The 20,057-nt window shown below is 40.7% G+C and overlaps 3 protein-coding genes across 3 annotated transcripts; 2 read left to right on the forward strand and 1 right to left on the reverse strand.

Annotated features, from left to right (window-relative positions):
• The first annotated feature begins 8 nt into the window (after positions 1 to 8).
• Positions 9 to 8,574, forward strand: syngr2b (synaptogyrin 2b). Its single transcript, XM_084342992.1, has 4 exons — positions 9 to 277; positions 3,520 to 3,757; positions 4,665 to 4,801; positions 6,079 to 8,574. The coding sequence occupies exons 1-4, from the start codon at positions 167 to 169 to the stop codon at positions 6,328 to 6,330; spliced, it is 738 nt and encodes a 245-aa protein (XP_084199118.1). The 5' UTR covers positions 9 to 166; the 3' UTR covers positions 6,331 to 8,574.
• Positions 8,575 to 9,051: 477 nt separating this feature from the next.
• On the reverse strand, positions 9,052 to 12,521 carry tk1 (thymidine kinase 1, soluble). Its single transcript, XM_084370173.1, has 7 exons — positions 12,329 to 12,521; positions 12,089 to 12,120; positions 11,544 to 11,657; positions 10,874 to 10,967; positions 10,324 to 10,413; positions 9,908 to 10,027; positions 9,052 to 9,702 (listed from the first exon to the last, which is right to left on the reverse strand). The coding sequence occupies exons 1-7, from the start codon at positions 12,392 to 12,394 to the stop codon at positions 9,523 to 9,525; spliced, it is 696 nt and encodes a 231-aa protein (XP_084226299.1). The 5' UTR covers positions 12,395 to 12,521; the 3' UTR covers positions 9,052 to 9,522.
• A 2,193-nt stretch (positions 12,522 to 14,714) lies between these two features.
• afmid (arylformamidase) lies at positions 14,715 to 19,798 on the forward strand. Its single transcript, XM_084341620.1, has 11 exons — positions 14,715 to 14,789; positions 15,077 to 15,167; positions 16,355 to 16,459; positions 16,577 to 16,625; positions 16,714 to 16,799; positions 16,889 to 16,961; positions 17,109 to 17,206; positions 17,339 to 17,417; positions 17,614 to 17,749; positions 18,416 to 18,520; positions 18,848 to 19,798. Exons 1-11 carry the CDS (start codon positions 14,760 to 14,762, stop codon positions 18,875 to 18,877), a joined length of 882 nt encoding a protein of 293 aa, XP_084197746.1. The 5' UTR covers positions 14,715 to 14,759; the 3' UTR covers positions 18,878 to 19,798.
• Positions 19,799 to 20,057: the final 259 nt, after the last annotated feature.

The raw sequence follows: 20,057 nt of genomic DNA on the forward strand, positions 1-20,057 counted from the left end.
GCTCCTCTGGGTGGCTCTGCGCTGTCGTCTTCGTCAAGTGGAGCAGCAGCACGGCGGGGGCTGACGGTAGTTCAGGTTTAGTTTAGTTCAAGCTGGTAGGCTGTCCCGTCAGGTTAGTTCAGAACCACACGGAGATCTCCAGAGGAATCGGCTGAAGGGGTGAGACATGGAGGAGACGGGCGGTGCAAGTGCGTACGGGGCTTCACTCGCAGGAGGAGGCTTCGACTTCTCCAAGTTTGTCCGACAGCCGCAAACCATCGTGCGCCTGCTCAGCTGGGTGAGTGGAGCGAGTGTGTGTTGCGTTATCTGGTTCAAAGGTTCAGAAATAATATCCAACGTGGTCTGCGAGCAGGTGCGTCTGGGCCGGGGCGCGTAAAGTGGCTCTGCGGAGCCTGAACTGATATATTTTTAATGTGTGTGGGCCAGAACAACAGGCTACTATGTGCTGCGTCTCCGCGGGGCGTCATGTTGCATGCAGCTGGTGCATGACAGCAACTCGGCGACAGCACAGGTCAACACTGCTGTTGTTAGAGGACAAAAGGCTGAAAACTGTCAGACGAACTTGAAGCAAAACACCAACTATATATGGGATGTATGTGTGATCATCTTAAAGGTGCACTCTGTAGTTTTGGGTAAGAAGTTTTAATCAGAAGAGAAAAAATCTTCAATGATTTATATTAATGAGCAAATAAAATAAATTAACAGACTGTCTTTAAAGGACAACACAGTTTCGTACTGTTTTACTTTGGCGGACCCTGCCACCTTTGGGTTCTGGGGACCTTATTCTCCAATAAAGATGGCTTGTTTATTTAGTTATGAAAATAAATATTTATGAGTTTATATTATCACCATATCAGTATTGTAAATATGAAAATTTTGAGTTTGAATTTCTTTACCAAAACTGCATATCGCACCTTTAATGTGTAGTCTGTACCACCAGTTCTGTGCTCAACAGACAGGAGGATTACATTCATGTAAAGCCAGATTATAAGCGATCACCTGCTTCTATAATGTTTAAGACAATAATATTAATAGTATTTTGTTAATGAAGTAATAAACAGGGTGAAGGGTATTTGCATAGAGGGGAATTCATGAATCAGGGAAAGTTATGGGAAGTACACTACTGATCACCTGTTGCTAGGCAAATCTAACGCATGGATTGGATTTTTGTGGTTTGTGCCATGATCTGGAAAGTCCAAAATGAACCTCAACCAGACAGGTTACCATAATGACATTATTGTCTGACACTGGGTGATTGTGTGAGGACAGAGATTGAAGGGTTCAACTCTTTTATCTGTCCTCGAACATCTCCTCGGTGATAAGGTTGTCCCCTAACAGCGAGTTTTATTTGCCGTGAGTGCTGTTATCTCCTTACAGATGCATATCTTAGATTTCAGAGACTGTGCTTGATTTCAACAATTTGTGAGGCCTCTGTGAGAAAACATAAAGTTTCTTCACCTGGATAGTGTAGTGTGTCCAGTGTGGTGGATGAGCTCTGAGGACAGAATGTGCCCTCGGTTGCCTCGACTGCTTGGAGTGTTTACGTACATGTGTTTGGGAAACTGTGTGTGAGAGGGATTATGTGTGTGTGTGTGTGTGTGTGTGTGTGTGTCACTGGTAAACAGGGGCTGATGGGCAGGTAAGGTGATACCTCTCACTTTTACTCTTGGTGAATGTGTGCTACTGATCTCCCTCACACACACACACACAGTGCAGCTGTGTTCAACTCATCTCATAGTCACACCGGCCAGATCACCGTCTATCTCTGGTGATTTCAATCTCACTTCAGTGAGCCAGCATATATGGAACAAGGGAGGATTGTTGCCTCTGTAACCCTGCCTGCAAGTCCCACAATGCACCACAGCTGGTCCCGGAACAAGGAAAGGCCGAGTGCAGTCGCTCTTGGTAATTTAGGGTATTGAATCACATCACAATACCTTCTCTGAAATGCCTAAATATAATAAAAAACAGTTCGTATTCATTGCGGGCCTGAATAATATTTCCAGTATATTCATGTGAAATGATCAGCAACAAGCTCAAAACATGTACATACAGTATGAAAAACATGCTATATGTACATATGGGACATCTGGGTATGTTTTTGACATCTGTCAGTCAACACACAGACACTTCAGAAACTTCCATCTGCTCCAGAAACTGTCCCTCTGTCCCAGTGTTGTCTTGTGTTTCATTATTCGTCATATTCACTTCCCTATGTCTCCGTCCTCTGTAGTTTTCGGTACTTTTCTGTCTCATCCGATCAACAGGATTGTGGCCTATTTCCCTCTCTGCCCTCTCACCTCATCCCACTTCCCTACCCGTCAAACAGTCTCTCTCTATCTTCCGCCCAGATCTCATTATGAGCGTTGTTAGGGAGTCGGTGGCATCTCTGGAGTCACATGGCAGGCAGCTGCACTCAGAAGTAGGTCACATGGTTAGGTGGGTAACCAGAGCAGACAGCAACAGACCACGGGACGGTCAGAGGGACCAGGCAGCAGTTAGTGCTCTTCACTTTGTAAACACAACATGAGCAGAAGAGTTGGGGGGTGTTGCAAGAGTCAGCAATGAGAAAAGAAACAGTTTGTGATGACACAGTATGATGTCATGATCACATGTTTCAGTTGATTTGTGTGAAATGGATACAGGTGCTCGTGAAATGTGTGTTACGTCACGTCATTTTATTTTGATGAGTTCAGTTTTTTCCTCTGCAATGCTTGCTTTTTAGTAGACACAAGCTAAACCTGAGGGTATTTACTAATTTTGTCACACAGTGATGCATTTTTAAGCAAAGACTGGATGGTTGAAAGTTGTCAGTATGGCTTGGCAATATTTTGATATTATTTTGTTTTCTGGATATGAGACTGCATAGATTATATTTTGGATATCGTTATATCCTGATATTGCGTAAGTGTTGTCATTTCCTGGTTTTAAAGGCTGCATTACAGTAAAATGATGTCATTTTTCTCACCAGACTGTCCTGTTTGTTCTTATACTTGCCTTTGCCAACTTAGTCATTATATCCACATTACTGATGATTACCTAAAAATCTCCTTTTGTCAATATTTTGCAAAGGTAACAGTAGTCATCCCTACAATACTGTTGCATTATCAATGTAGAGATATTTGGTCAAAAATGTAATATTTGATTTATTTTTGAAGTTCTTCAGAAGAGATCTATATCAGTAGATATCTCTGCAACACAATACATAGAGGTCATAACATCAAAATGGCTGTTTATTCACATTCACAAAACTCTTACATATTGTACCTTTAAATGAATTTTCATAAGACATTATAAGGTTGCTTATCTGTTTCTAAGTCTCTGCTAGTAGTTTTTCATACTGAACCTTCATGAGGTAGGAAATCTGTCTCGAACCTTTAGCAGTTCATGTGAAGTATGCAATGTCAAGTTAATAGGTAAACCTAAAAAGCCAGCGGCATGTTCCTTTAGCCTGACAGTCTCCTCGTGTGTCTTTGCAAATCACTGAAGGCCACCTTCTTCTCTCCTCTTTCAATGTAGATATTTGCCTTGGTGGTGTTCGCCTGCATCACAACAGAGGGATACATCAACCCTCCCCACAGCTCTGAAGCAAGTTGCATCTTCAACCAGAATGACCAGGCATGTCATTATGCTGTGGGAATCGGGGTCATTGCCTTCCTGGCATGTGTGGGCTTCCTGGTGTTGGATGTTTACGTGCCTTTCATGAGCAACGCGCAGGAAAGGAAGTATGCTGTCATGGCAGACCTGGGATTCTCAGGTGAGCAAGAGCATTGAAGTGATTTTGTTGTTGTGTTGTAAGGGCTTTAAAGCAGCACGGATCAATAATTCTTTGGCTCAATTAACAATGGATCAAATGACTTTGTGTTATGTGAAATTATTTTTCTTTTTACTTTCACTCCCTACATTTTAAAACAAATATCTAAAACAAATGTATTTTCTACTCCTTACATTTTCAGAACAGGCTCGTTAATTTAATTTAATGCATTTGAGGGGAATTATCATTTAAGTTTTATTTTGCGTCATCGCACGCCACCTTCCCAACATCACAAGACTGATTTCAACCTATCAGTGCATATCACGCATGATTTAATCCACTGATTAACTGGTGATTAAGGCAAGATGATGATGATAATTAGCAGTAGTGCAGTGACTTTTTCATTGGTGCTATGGCATTATTAATTGCACCCTGAGTGGTTCTCTCTCCTTCTGAATCCTCCCCTTTCAGTTTCCTCATTGTGAAGCCCTTCATACACAAAGCCTCTGAGTATTAACAGAATGTGGGACAGACCACTGCCTGTTTACCATAACATTACATCTATTATTCATCGCTGCACACAGTAGATGATGGGTGGAGGAGGGGAGGACGACGTCGCAGATTTAAATGAACTTAAACCCTCATCAGCTGTACATGACATGGTTCACAGTCGGCCATTCTTCGAGGACACAAAGAAGTGGTGGTTGGAAAAACAGCTTGTGGTCATTTGAGCAGATGGCAACAGGAGACCCCTATATCTTCTGTTGATGTTGTGTGTTTTTCACAGGAACTCACTTCTCATATCAGGCGCTACAGCTGATATGTTTCTTTTGATATGTTTTCGTACAGTGAGAACAATCATTTATATCTGTGTGTTGTGTTTGTGCACCTGTCTCTGTATGTTTTCCAGGGGCGTGGACCTTCCTGTGGTTTGTGTGTTTCTGCCTGTTGGCCAGTCAGTGGGGTCGCACTCATGACATCAGAGGGGTCCCCATGGACGCTGCACGCGCCACTGTGGCCTTCTCTTTCTTCTCTATCGCCACCTGGGTGAGCGAGACTGCTGTTGTCTTTTTTTCATTAAAAACAGCTCAGATTTTAGCCTCTTTCTTTGCCACTGGGCTGTAGAAAATAAGAAGGTTAAAAAGATGATTGTTGACTGGTTAAATGCCATTACCAAGTTGCTTTTTTTTCCAAGGCAGCTTAAGAACCGTACTGTGTTTCTACATATTTTCGAAGGAATATCAATGCTTTTTCTATTGACTAATGTATTTTTCCTGTATTAAAGATACAACATGTAAGTTGTTCAAAACATTCAAAAATGTACAAAAATTATCAACAGAATGTGAAGAAATAACAGTTTTGACGTCATGCCAAAGACGTCTATGTATTGTGATGAAGAGATATCTACTGAAGTTAGCTTGCTAACCAGCTAGCCCCAGGCCTGAAAACTTCTTTCTCCCTGCGGTCCAAAGCTCCTGTGCTAGTGGTGTGAACGTCAACACTCCCCCGGTAGTCCAGTTAGCTGCGTGGCTAACTATGCTAACATTAGCTACAGACATGCAGTCAGCAGCAGTAGGCAAGTGATATGCTGCCTCTATTTGTTGGGAATATGAATTCAAGGTGGCCAATTCTTACACTAACTTAAAGAGTTATCTCTGCAACACAATACATAGATGTCTTCGACATAATGTCAAATTGTTATTTCTTCACACTGTTGATAATCTTAGTTAATTTTTTAATGTTTTAAACCAAAATTCAAACCTAACCCCTAACCCTTAAGATACTTATGAACATGAAGTCACATATTTGTCCTCAGGTTGGTGCGTTCAAGTACTGGTGGATACCTCTGACATTTGAGGCTTTAGAGTCAGCTGCTGAACAGCAAACCTTTTTTCTAGAAACTATGACAAAGATGATCTCATGCAGACTTCTGGTAACTCTTGCATTAACCGTATGTTACAATAATAGCTGAGAAAACACCAAACATGTGTGTATTGTTTGTCCTCTAACCTTGATTTTTCTGACGGCAGATTTGCATTACGGTATTTTTTAGCTGGCTTTTGAATCTTATGTGCTGGAGCTCCCCACCAACACTTGAATGCACCATTCAGAAGACTTGTCAAGACAAGTCGGCATTTAACTGCCTTACTACACATTAATAAAGTAGTGATAATGTAATGCATTGTGAGACTAAATGTCATTGTGATGGATTACCCCCTCTAAGCAAGCCTCAAGTCTCTACAAGTATATTTTTACACCAGCATGAAGTGTCAAGTGATTTACTGAAACTGTAATAACCTGGACATTTTTATTTCACTGTATAGGGGATCCTGACCTACTTTGCACTGGGTCGTTTCCGTCGTGGTGTAAATGAAGTCACCATCCCGACCTACACAGAGCCGTCACCAGATCACCACACCCCCTACCCTCCAACCTATGCCCCCACCTCCTACAACCCCACTACCTACACCCCTACCACTTACACAGCCTACCCCGGCAGTGTGCCTGACATGCAGCAGCCTCCCTTCAACTCAAACCTCCAGCCTCAAGGAGAGTACCAGCCACCAAACTACTGAGACAAAGGGAGGTCACAGACAAAGGGAGGGCGGTGCTCCAGGTCATTTGTGGGTTAACTGATTATAGTTGCACTGCACAGACCCAGAGCTATATCATATTGATGTGGTTTTACTTTTGATTTTCCAGGTGTTGTTGCATTTGAGAACCTGAGCAGTGCAGCTGCAATGTTAGACATGAGGGACACTCCAGTTTACGTCAGACGGTCTGTGGTCAGAGCTTAAGACATCAGGCTGAGTGTTGAGACCAGCGCTGATGATTGGGTTATCTGATCACAGACCTGTGTGTAAAGACGCAACTTTTACCTCAAATGGGCTGATCCTGAAGGGGGAGGTGGTTGGAATGTACCCAAGAGGTCAAAGGTCACATTATGTGACGTTATGAAGAATACCTGTGAGGTTCAACCAGAGAGGAAGAAGCCAACACTTGTGTGTTCATCCTTTCTCTCTGGTGGAGCCTGAAAATGTGCATTTGTACATAGATTTCAATTAGTGGAGCTGCCATTTTAATGGTTGTATGTGCCTGATTTTCTTTTCTTATTTGGTTTTGTATTTTGGATTTCCCCCCCTTTGCTGCATTCATCTTGAGGACCTATAAACAGTTTAGTTTTAAACTAACAAATCATTTTCTGGGAGTAATGTCTGAGAAGACCACTATAAAGCCAAATTGTTGTTTGTAAAATGTGGGCTCTGTATGCAGTTAAGTTTGTTAGCAATATAACCATAAAATCACCCTTGAAAGAACATTTAGCAAGCTTTGTGCTACAGTAAAATAGCTCCTGTGCCCCCCCCCCCATGCCAAATAGCTTTTTTAGGACCACTCTAATCAAAATGTCTTGGTCTGAAAAAACCTAAAAACCCTCAATTTCTTGCTCTGACCATATAACAAATTTAAAAATGGGTAACTTGTGCTAATCTTTCGAGGTGTGTTGCCCTTGGAACCTGAAGTTAACGTTCAGATAGACAGGAAGGAGGAGCATGTAGATAACTATGCACTTACTGAGCAGGTTTATCCACCGAGCATGTCCTCATACTGAAGTGTAACTTATTAACTACCAGCAGCAGCGCTGCCTCCTCAGCCTGCCAAGAGTTTGGCTGCACACTTCCTCCAAGGTCTCGTGGCATTTAGTTTTCTAAACACTGATGTGCATCTCCTGTTTACATGTTCCTTTATCTAAACTGCTGAAGGCAGGCTGCAGTGGGTTGACAGATTATCACCTCAGTCTGTTATGGTGAGAATCAAACACCTGTCCTCAGAAGACTACCGGTTAACTGTGCTGCACTGGCACCATAATACATTTGTCAGTTTAACACCTCGACTGCCTCCTGATCCAGCTTTGGCTGTTAAAAAGACACTCAAAAATTGTCAGAGGGTCAGATAATTATTGGTGCTGGGTTGTGGGCAAACTTTAGATAATTTAATGACAAACCAGAAACTTAACCTGGTTATATTTATTCAACATGACACTGTTATGGTGCCATATTGAAGATTATGTTTGTCCTTTAGAAGAAAACATGTGAGTAACATACTGACGCCAAATATATGAAAGTATACTACTGGTGATTTGTCATTTGTGCCTTAAGGAGGGAAATTAAAGTTTCCTGGGGGCTAGGAAGTGAATAAAATGTGCCATGATTAAACACTGGAGCTATATTTAGATTGACCAGCTGTGTATCACAGCTGCCCTCGCTGTGCCTGAGTGATTTTTTGTTTATGTGCAAAAGTTGTTTTCATGCTCTGGAAAATCAGTTAAATCTTCTCCTCAGTGAATATTTAGAATCAGTGCTCGTCTTTGATGGTAAAAACTGCAGCCTGTAATTACCCAACTTGAACGACTCAACTGGTCAGTAAATTGTGCCTTTCAACCCACTCTGTCCCAGTTTAGTGTTTTAATGGGAGCATAAGCCTAAATTTTGACGTTATGTTGATTGAATGTGAATTCATAAGCACACTTTGAAATCTTAGTTGATTCAGTGTTTTGTTAGATTAGTTTGTATTTCATTAAACTCCATGTTTTAGATTAGAGGAGGCTAATATTATTTGCGTTCACAGTTTACCAAGAAATGCTTTATAAAGACCGGTACGATTTTGGTTGACTTGATCTGTTTTTCTAAGTTCTTTTATTTGACAGCTGAGTTGTGTTGTTGCCCTTTTGTCTTTTGCCTTAATTTTAATGTCATGACGTCAGAAGCACAACAGCAATTTACTTGAGACCTTTTGTTCATGGAATAAAATCATTCACAGGATGTTCAGTCTTCTTGAGTATTTTGTTGCATTCATGTACGGCAGTGTTACAAGTAGGGCTGCAGGATATGGACAGTCAGCAAGTATTTTGGCAGATATTACATCTGCGATATGATTCACCATTAGTGGGAATGATCATTTTTGCATCACAATTTTCAATTTCATACAAAAGAAAAGAAAACCATGATGTGACATTTGTTGTCATCTGTACATCTAGAGATTTGTAGGTCAGGACATCTGTGTAGCCCTACAGTACTTCATAATCACACTGTTTGAATATTACAATGTAGTCACATTGTGATTTTGATAATATTTTAATAAATTGTACAGCTGTACAAGTTTTGTAAAGTACACAGGATATACTTTTCCATTCCAGCCTGCCAGCTCACTGCACAGCCTTGGAGCCTGCCAGGATTTAAACAGGTTATTTTGGTCCGCTGTAGCATGCGAGGGCATTGGGTTACATATCACACAGTAAGTGCACTGAGGTAAAAGCCTTTTAATTTTTTTTTGTAAGTGTGAGGAAAGAAGAATTCTCAACCGTTTCTATGAAGGTCTTTGAGAAATAACTAAATCAGGTCCTGTGTTCTGAAACAATACATTAGCACCACTCTTAACCGGCTATACATGGTAAAAAATACAAGCCCAACTTCCCATTATGAAAGCTGGCAGACAATACATCGTTAATCAAAATAATAAATTAAAATCTTACATTTGACATGGTAATACACATTTATAATGCAGTGAAGCCTTGCCAGGTTATTGATTGATTTACTCATTTTTGCAGTTATAATGGGCCACTGCCAGACCTATTCAAGTTAAACCTTAAAAATAAAACATACCAATTACATACCAACCACAAAGGCTTAAAAAGCCACACACAAGAAAATAATTCAATTCCTGGATTTCTACTCTCCACCCAACGTCTGCAACAAGTCTTATTTGTGTGTTCAGAGGTGGAGAGCAGAGAAAAGCTTCCTGGGAACCCTGGGGTCTGCAACTTTTCCTGTGAGACACTGTTGTGGAGTTTCATTCCTGAGAGGAGCGCTGTTCTCTTTGTCCTGCACCAGACCTCCGTAACACTTTCTACACACCGCCTGATACTTGTCCGCTCCACCGATCACTTCCACCTGTGGCACAGACAAACAATACTTGCTACAATACTACACAGAAAAAGGGGAATGTGTTTTACGTTTCTCAATTATTACAAAAATACTAAAATGATCATGTGATAATATAAACTATAATATGTTATTAGTCAAACTCTCTCACACAAACAATGGCAATGTGACAGGGTTAACCTATTCAAGGCTTTTCTCAGGTTTGCCTCCTCACCTCCTTCTCTGACCCTATCCTCTTGGTGTAGGCAGCTTCTTTGTAACACTGCATGCAGACGGCATTGAGCTTCACCACACTCTCCGCTAGAGGGACGAGGTTCAGGATGTTTCCAAAAGCCTACAGGAATGCAAAAGACAGCAGAAAAGCAGTCAGTATCGCTGAATGGACGGAGGTATAATGACATTACAAGGACAGAACAGACACATTGTAGGGTGGAATAACGAGCACACTGAGCTGTCTGTTCTTGTGCTGCTCATGCAGATTGCATTTCTCGTCTTGCACATGTTGTTGTGTCTACACACAGTGGTGCCCTATCTGCCCCTGCAGCATTCACACAATGTGCATTTGTCAATAGGAACTGTGAGCGTTTGCCAGCATCACACTGATATGACGAGACAAACACAGATACTCACCTTTCGCTGGAAGGTTCCATCCAAAGCAGCTACAATGATTGTCTTCCCTAAATTGGCCATCTCCTCACAAAACTCCACTGTGTCTGGAAACTACAACACAAAAGAGGCACAGATTTAGTTGGAGAGGAATTCATCCCACTGAATTCCCATGATCCCTCACTAGAACAGAGACATCCTGGTCTCAATGGAGGTGAACAGCAGATTGTTTTTTTTAGATTAATCTGTTAGGTGTTCGTTCTATAAAATGTCAGAAAATGGTGAAAATAGTTGATTGGAGTTTCCAAAAGCCCAAAGATAACACCGTAAAATGTGCTGTTTTGTCAACAACCCAAAGATATTTAGTTGACTGTCATAGAAAAGTGAAGAAACCAGAAAACAGGATTTCTTTTGCTGTTTTTTTCCTCCTTAAAACATGGCTCACACTCAATTATCAAAATATTTGGTGATTAGTTTATTAGTTGAAAACTACCTTATTAATCTTTACAGCCCCACTGAACAGTAACTAGTCAGGGCAAGAAAAAAGGAAAATATAAAAAGTGTATATACTTACAAACTGTCCTTCATCAATTCCAATGACACAGGCTTGCAATGCCAGTGCCCGCACATCTCCCAGACGATTGGCTGGAACAGCTGCCATTGTGTTTCTAAAGAATGGACAGGACAGAGCGGAAAAACTTAACTTTCATAGAGGAAGTGTGTACTTTGTTTTTGCCTCACTTGATCTGCCCTTTGATGTTCAAAATGTCTGAGAAATACTTTGCAAATGACTTCCTGCTTTATTCAGAAAACAAAAATAATACCCAACAGGAAACACAACATCTACAAAGAAATCTCACCACTAGAGGTCATCTTTCCTGCAGGTATGATGCTTCATTCAATCCAAACTAAGTGGACTCCTTAGAGAAAGAGGTTGATGCTGTACCTTAAGATATCCTTTTAGCCGTCTGCCTCAGCTTCACAATATTCTCTTGTCATCTCTATTTTACTCTTTGTAATTAGCATGAGCAAACAAATTAGCTTTAATGTTTCCAGTTACAGCTAATTTTCTACACTGTATTGCATTTCTCATTGTAGGAAAATGTCTTAGTAGCTGTGCACAATTTAAAATGAATGCACAAAGTTTCATAGATCTTTATTTTCTACTTAATTAATCCCCTAGACACAGTCACATATTTCTGTGTGTAACTTATCAAACTATGAAAGTAAATCAGGTGACTTACTTGTCATGTGTGGCCATGCCCAAGTCAGAATAACGTGTGTCCTTGGCATATTTGACCACCAAGCAGTTGTACTGGGCTATTTGGAAACGGCGCACTCTTCGCATCAGTTCAGTGCTGCAAGGTAGATGACAATAATGTAGTTACAATCAGTGAAACCCATCTGTGCATTTTGTACATGAAAGTGTATGTTTTCACTGATAGGACAGTGCCTCTCACATTCTCAATCAATACAGCATGCTACACCATAAGCATAAGCTTTAGGTACTGAATAATGTTTAATGTTTATAATGATGTGCAACACCAGTGTCAAACGGTCAAAGAATGTGTTAATATAAGAAGCATCCTGCATAGTTAAGGCCTGCTTTACTGTACAGTATGTGACTCATATAGATGAGCTGGGTAAACAATGCAGCGAATTTGGCGGGATGTTCAAGTCTGGGCGGAATTTGTGATGACAGTGTTGTTTCAACACTGAAAATGAATAACACTAGCTACTTACATCTGCAACAGACGTGTTGTGTGTGCGTTTGAAATGAATAACTCACCTTTTGCCTGAAAACATCGGTCCAAAGATGACCTGCAAACAACAGAGGAGAGGGGCTGTTATCAGACCGAAGAAGTCAGTAAAGAGAGCTGAAAGTCAGCAACATAGCAAACAAATACAGCTAATGTTAGCCATGACTATGTCCTTTTCACCCAAGTTTACTTTACCTTCGTTAGTCGAGGGCATGATAACGTTATAACGTTGATTAAAACGATAAAGTTAGCTACAGTCAGACACGAACCTGAATCTGTCCCCGAGCTTTCCTCGGCGAATTTGGAAGAATTCTTGGAAAGTCCACGCAGTCCATTTTATTTAATGACGTGACAGTTAAACGAAACTAAAGAAGCGTTAAATAGAAGCAAATAAATTACTAATCTAATCCCGCAGGAAAGACTGCTCTGCAACCAAATGTTGAATATGGCGCGCTGCGGTTGTTGGGTTTTTCTAGCTGAAAGTCCACCAATGGGCGTAGAGTCACGTGCCCCTTCGAACCTATCAACTTCCAGAGAAACGTGACACCGGAGTGCGCCGGCGCCACTGCTGACCAATCAGAGGACAGACCGCCTTGTGTCGCGCTGTGGGCCTTTTGCGTTTCACAGAGAACATATGGCCAGATGTTTATTAAAACAGTAAGAACTGTATTTAACATTATAATACTGATGGATATTGATATTGAATATCCTGCAATACCATGATATTTCATCCTACATTCAGATTTAATGCTTTCTTTTTGTTTGCAGTCTGAAGTTGTTACGGAGGTAAGTGTAATCATCCTCATATGTAGAAAACATTTCTCAACATTGTCTCATTTCTCAGGCATGTCTAAGTAATCAAATAATGTAAAGTTTTACAGGACTGTACTGGACTTTACTGGACTGTTCAGACAGCAGCAGAATAAGACATCCTCTATGTGTAATGAAAATGAGTTTATATGACAAGTGGTCTTCCGAGTCTTTGCAGGATGTCTCAGATAATAACACAATAATAACTCATTTTCATTATTACAAGAACTACAATCGTTTCTAAAATTAGGGCAGTAGCCTGTCTTGGAACTACTTACACAGGTGTTATGGCTGTGCTTAAAGTCATCTTGTTTATCACGGTAATGCAACTACAGGACAGCTGGCACATTTATTCTATATGGATGAAGAAAATATCGTGGGGAGAGTGCATCTACCAAAATTTGTTTCACAGATTTTTCTATTTTGTTCAAGCTGAGACCAAATTTTTCGCAGTATAGCCAGCTGGCAGTGTAATGTACATGTGTTACCTCACCAGGACATATTCCCTTTGTACCGTAAATATGGACTCTCACAAATACTACAGTATTTGGAGTTTGTTAGTGCATTTAAAAAGGTTTCTCAGCTATTGAAAAGCCTTTTCATAACATTTCTTGTAATGCTGCTTTTCGTTATTGTTGTAATAATATGTGATATGTGCCAAAACAACCATATTCACATATGTTAGATATACAAATAACAGTAGTAGAGGAATAAAATATCACACATTTTGACTCGCCATAGAAGAAACAGCACAACTGTTACTAATAACATTGGCAACAACAACAGTAATTTGGGGTAGACCGATTATTGGCCTGGCTGATTTTCAGGGCCAGTTTTCAACATTTTTTATCAGCATCAGTGATATTTCTGTCAGATTGCCGATAAAATAAACTACAATGAAATAAACATTGGTTCTGGTGCAGCATCCTCTCACACAATGTCCTGCCAACAACACTAACGCATCACAATAAATAGCCCATAAACAATAAGTAAGCCATGACAGTGTGACAGTGAGCCAGTATGAACAATACAAGGACCCTGAAACTGAAGCAGCTAAATGGACTTCAGCAATCATCGAGTTAATAATTAGCAGCTTTGCTTTCCCTTTATTTGACATGTCAAAATGTGTGAAAATGTTTCTTTGTGTCCGGCTAGAGTTTTAACTTTAATCTAATTAAACACAAATTAATTTAGGGATATGTACCAGGTAAGCACAGTATCAGCTGAAATATTACATTTATTAAAAGGTACACTATGTAGTTTTGGGGAAGACTTGAATGATGACTGAATAAACAAACTGACCTTAGAGGACAACAAAGTTTCATTCTGTTTTACTTTGTTTATATTTGGCGGACCCTGCCACCTTTCTAGCTTCAGTGTTCTGACCTTGTTTCCTCTGAGAACAGCTTGTTTATTCAGTTATGGAAAAGATAAATACTTCCAAGTTTGTATTATTACCTCATTAATATTATAAATATTAAAATTCTGACTTTGAATTTGCTCTCTAAAACTACATAGTGCCCCATTAATATTGTGGCACTCTTTAAAGACAGGGCTCCAAGACCAGGTAATGAAGCAGGTAATAGTGCATATTTTTATATCAGTTACACAGTGAACATTAGTCTGCATTTCCAACCACTACACTTGCATTTTTGTATTTTTATATCAAAACGTCTTGATCTCCACTTGACCTGCTGCTTTGTCTTTTATGCTCACATGTTTAGTCAGTCACACAAACACATGTTGGTGTAGGAAATGGCTGCAGTATGTTTCTCTTCCCCCTATTTTGGTTTAGAAACAGGTCAATGTGCTGTGTTAACAGTCATGAGTCTGAAGTCCAGTCCTTCTGTCGGCTCACTTTCGGCCAGTTAAGACACGTGAAGAGACACAATGTCACGCTGGACTGAAATGAAGAAAGATGTAAGAGTTTGACTTTTATTTTCCATTTCCTCTCTGCTAGCATTATGGGATTTATTAGCAGATTCGCTTGCTCTGTCTCTGACTGTGAGTTTATAATGTGTTTGTTCCGTTGTTCCTATTTTAACATCAGAAAAGAGAAGTGACAGTAAACGAGTGGAGCAGTGTGTTAATGGCAGCAGGGGAGGGCGCTGTTTACCGTGTTTACAGTGTTTACTCCAGCCGCTCATGGTGGTCGCTGTCTCGGCTTTCATGGCCGCTCGGTTGACGACAGTCTCTCCGTGTGACAGGAGCTCGAGAGGCAGTACTCACCCAGCCGGTGGTCGCACAGGATGTCGGCAGACGACGTGATCAAGGCTCACGTGAAGGCTTTGAAGGAAGGTCGGTCTGTTTTGATGCTAGATGCTAATAGGCGACGATACACAGACATGTTGTCGGGGCTAGTGACAGGCAGGCCGGTGGCAGCAGCGACACAGGAGCACAGGTGTTTAACCAAATGTTGTATGACACTGAAAATGCGTTTCCCTGATAAGATACTGGATTTTTAATACACATTTTGACTGAGAAAACACAGGCTGACAAAACGTTTAACTCACCTTTTGAAAGTAAATATGTTCCTGAGGTTAAGGCTGTACACGTTAGATATTTGGTGACTGTCGTGAGTTAGTTTTGTGAAGATTTTTTAGAACAACTTCACCTTTTAAGGTTGAAAATACTATTTTAACAAAGAGGAAAGCAGCTCACATTTCATATGAACCCACATAGTAGGACATACAGTAGCCTATGTGGGACATACTTTGATTTTTGTGAGAAATGTTCTGTAGGCAAAGCTATCAAAAGGGTAACTACACCAATTTTAAGGTGTGTTTACAGGTCTTGGAGAGTACTACTGCATGTGGGAAAAAAGTAGTTTAAAGCCTTTTTTGGCTCCAGAGGAAGCTGCATGTAATGTGAATAATTGCCTGAAGTGATGTGACTCAGTGGCGAGTAGTATTGTGGGTAATGTAGGCAGCAGGTTTTAAAAAGGAAGAAGGTTGTGTGGAATAAAAGAGGCAACATCTGGTTCTGCTGGATCGATTTTGATGATTTGGTTTTAACTGTCCGTAACGAGTCCACCAGTGTTATAGGAGTGCCATGCAGCCAACAATACCCACAATGCAACTAGCCACTAAGTGACATCACTGAAGGCAGTTTATCAGATTACACGCAGCCACAAAAGGCTTTATACTACTTTTACTTTACAGGAAGTGAGCGGGGAGAGAGATGGGGGATGAGACGCAACATGGGTCCCCAGCCAATCTTGAATTGGGTCAGCGCCTCGACCCACTATGGTGCCCCATAAAAGGGAATTTGTTTATGGATAAAACTAAAGGAATGTCTGTTTTTGTAAAATCCTAGGACTGCAGCATTATGCACAATAACCCAAGACACACAGAAATATCACAAGGCACAGTTTAATCAATATGGCAAAGACTTTGACAGTAGACACAGTTATATTGTCTCACTGTGTGTATAGTCACATTGTTTACCTCTAGTGTCCACTAGAATGACATGCTTTGTGTGTCCAGGTACGGAGCGTGCCCGTGGTCTGGCTCAAACCTTGCTCAACGTGCCATATGGGGATGGAGATGGAGAGAAACTGGATGTCTACATACCCAGCACCAACTCTTTGGGTACAGACACGTGTGACTGTCATGACATCCAAAACCTACTCCGAAGTCATGCTTCAAATCTACAGAAACATGGTTAACATGTGTCAGCATTAACAGGTCTGATTCCCTCTGTTCCAGATGTCCACCTTGTTATTTACCTACATGGAGGCTACTGGCAGTTTCTCAGGTACAGGTCTTGTGCTCTCTTCTGCATTGTAATGCAGATTGAGATTTCTCCTTCAGGTTTTTCATGTTGTTGCTTTGTGCTTCTACAGCAAGGAGGAGTCGGGATTCATGGCTGTTCCACTCGTTGATAAAGGTGTAGTGGTGGTTGCCGTTGGCTATGACATCGCCCCCAAAGGTAGAGTCTTTTAATTTCTGACAAAGTTGTTGAGCTGCTGAAGATGAACTGGAAATGTCAGCCCCCTGCCTCTTTCACTTCCCTTTCAGGTAACATGGATCTGATGGTGTCTCAAGTACGCAGGAGTGTTGTGTCTGTTGTTCAGCAGTATTCTCACATCAGGTACCTAAGTTTGTTGGATAACACACTATCACTGTGTTTAATGAATCACATTAAAATGCAATCTTTAAACTTTCCCTCTGGCCGTACTCTTAAAACAAAAACACACTGTGTCTGTTTTTAACGAAGTCTTACTGATTTCTCCCTCAGTGGTCTGTACCTGTGTGGCCACTCTGCTGGGGCTCATCTGGCTGCGATGGTTCTCTCCACTGACTGGTCGCAGTACGCTGTCACTCCTCAGATCAAAGGTAAGGCCCATTGTGTGAATCGAGTGATAGATACGGCAGAGCTTGGCCTCATTATGAGTAACGGACTATGGAAATATACTGAAACAGATGCTAAGAAATACATACATTTTTTTCTCCCTAATTGTCTCTTAGGTGCTTTCCTCGTAAGTGGCATATACGACCTCCTGCCCATCCTTTCCACCTACGTCAATGAGCCTTTGAAGATGACAGAGTATGTTAGCCCTGCATGTAAACCCTGCAGTAATCAGCTTTTACTGTATGTGTGTGCATGTAAATTAACTGTAGAGAGAACTGTGATTGTCTTTGTGGAGAGGAACTGTGTGGGAGTGTGTGTGATTGTCCTCGGCCGGCCTGTCGTGCCAGTCAGTATTTGACTCCCTTTTCCCCCGGTCGTCTCCTGTTGACAGGGAGGTGGCGTTAAGGAACAGCCCCAGCAAGCTGGTCCCTCAGCTCAAGCTCTCCTCCTCCAGCTGCCACATCATTGTGGCAGTCGCTGAGAACGACTCGCCGGAGTTCCGCAAGCAGTCTGAAGAGTACTACAAAGTCAGTGCCACAAACACTGTTTTCATAGGAGTATTAAATTATTTATTTATTTAAGGTGGGCTGTGGAGTTATCTTGTAAACAGTCTTCATTCTTCTTCCTCACTGCCTTTGTTGCCACATTGCTGTGTTTCTTTCGACCAGCACAATAGCATATCATGCATGTGCTTCCTTGTTTACAATAGAAATGTAATGGGAGCCCAGTCTTAAAAACATTGCACTAGTGGTCCAAACCTACTTGGGGTGCCTGAAGATTAAAGTTAATTGTTACTTTAAAAATCAATTCATCAAATGATTGTTTTTTTTTTCAAATCATGGTTAAGTATATGTCAACACATGGTTAAAAATGCCCATCGCTGGTTCTTTGAGCCCATCTTTGAGTCTCTAGATTTGTACATAGCCCAAATATACTCCAAAATGAGAAATGCAACAAATCTTCACCTTCACATTTAAGAAAGCGGAACCAGAGAAAAAATTTATTGCTATTCGTCAAGTCTGAATTGTTTTTGAAGATGTATTCAGTTCTGATGAACACGTCCGCAGTTTGAGACCATAACAACTGAAAAAACAGGCAAATTCAATTTCAGTGTGTAAATACACCGACTTATAATTTTTTGAATGGTTGTGTGTTTGTACTAGATGTTAACCTCTTTCTTCTGCCTTTTAAAGACTTTGGAGGCGACGGGACTGAATGTGACGATGGAGGATGTTGCAAACACAGACCACTTCAGTATCATTGAGCAGCTGGTAGATGGGGAATATCACTTAACAAAGGTACACATCCACAAAACACAACAAAAAGGTCCTGATGAATGTTGATGCTTTTTTCCAGAATGTCTTTCGTTCTTTTTTTCACTTTTTTTCGCTTTACTGCTATATGTAATTGTACCACGGGAGCTGTGCCGATAACAAAAAAGGCCATATACAGCTATCAGAATGAGGTTTACTTGAGCAATAGTAAAAACCAGCTTGAACTTCCCAACCCATCATTGGTAGTTTTTCACAAAATTCAGAAAGCATTTCCTGACTGTAGTGTATATATAATACGCACATTATTTCTTGTTAAACCAGTGGTGTTTTAATTAATTTCTCTCTCTGTAGCTTCTCTTGAAGATGATGGGGAAGAGCTGAGGCGGCAGTGTTTGATGCATCATCTAATATCAACATACCTCTGTATCAACATACACCTCTGAACAGAGTCATCTTGCACCGATACTGATAAAATATGCATTATTTCAGGTTTGTACAATGGTAAATGTACACTTTCTATCCACTTTGATTCATCAACGATAAGGTGGCATGGATTGTTATGACCGTCTAGTTCACTGTTCATTAGTTTTATTTCTGTTTAGTCTAGATACTGCTGTCACAAAATGTCCTAAACGAGCTTCATATGTTCCAACCATGTTTTCATTTTAAGAGAACATTGTGTGCCTGAAAGCGACCCACATCAAGGATGGTGCTTTTTGCAAATTAACTAGAGTTAACTGGCTCAGCAGATTATTAACAACCGTGGTGTTGCACAGTGTTATTGTCAGGAAATATTGTTCCACTGGAGAACTAGAAGTTGTAGAGCTGATGGTTGGTTTTGGCATATTTCCAGTGTTTGGTAGCAGGGTGGGTCTGTCAGTTTTGTGTTTGTTTTTCCTGTGACAATCTGCACCACAACTTTAAGTCCATGGATCGGACAAGAATCATGTCAAGGGTACTGATATATCATATGAAGTGAATGTAGCTTTTAATTGTAACTGCCACAATGCTGATAACTCACACAGGGAACTTTAATGTGTCGTCCGCACTTGGTGAATGTTGCTAATGAAAACAATATATTTGCACTTCCTATCCTAATACAGTTGAAGAATAGTGATATTAAAATGCACATATTTTTAAAGAACAAATGGGACTTAATTTAGCTGATGCACATTGTTACTTACTGCCCTCAGTCTAGCATATTGAATGACTGTGTACGTGTTTAATGTTTGCACAGTGTTCTGTTAACCATGACTGTAGATTATGAAGAGTATCATCACAATAAATATTTATATTTGAGAATTTCTGTGAAGACCGTGGTTCATGCATGTCTGGATGTAGAGAAGATTTGATGTAATTTGATGGTCATATCTACGGAGCAACTAGTTCCTTTATGCTCCCCAAATAAGATACAGGACTGTATCTTCCCTTATTGTAGCATTAGTTCTACGTCAGGCATAGTTTGGGCCCCGAAACCTCAGGTTCACTGTGTGACAATTGTTTTATGGGTAACACTTCATGATAACCATCATTGATCAATGGTGAATTCATAGTTAATTTA

The sequence above is a fragment of the Pagrus pagrus genome (assembly GCF_965226575.1).
Source record: "Pagrus pagrus genome assembly, chromosome: 2".
Classification (NCBI taxonomy): Eukaryota; Metazoa; Chordata; class Actinopteri; order Spariformes; family Sparidae; genus Pagrus; species Pagrus pagrus.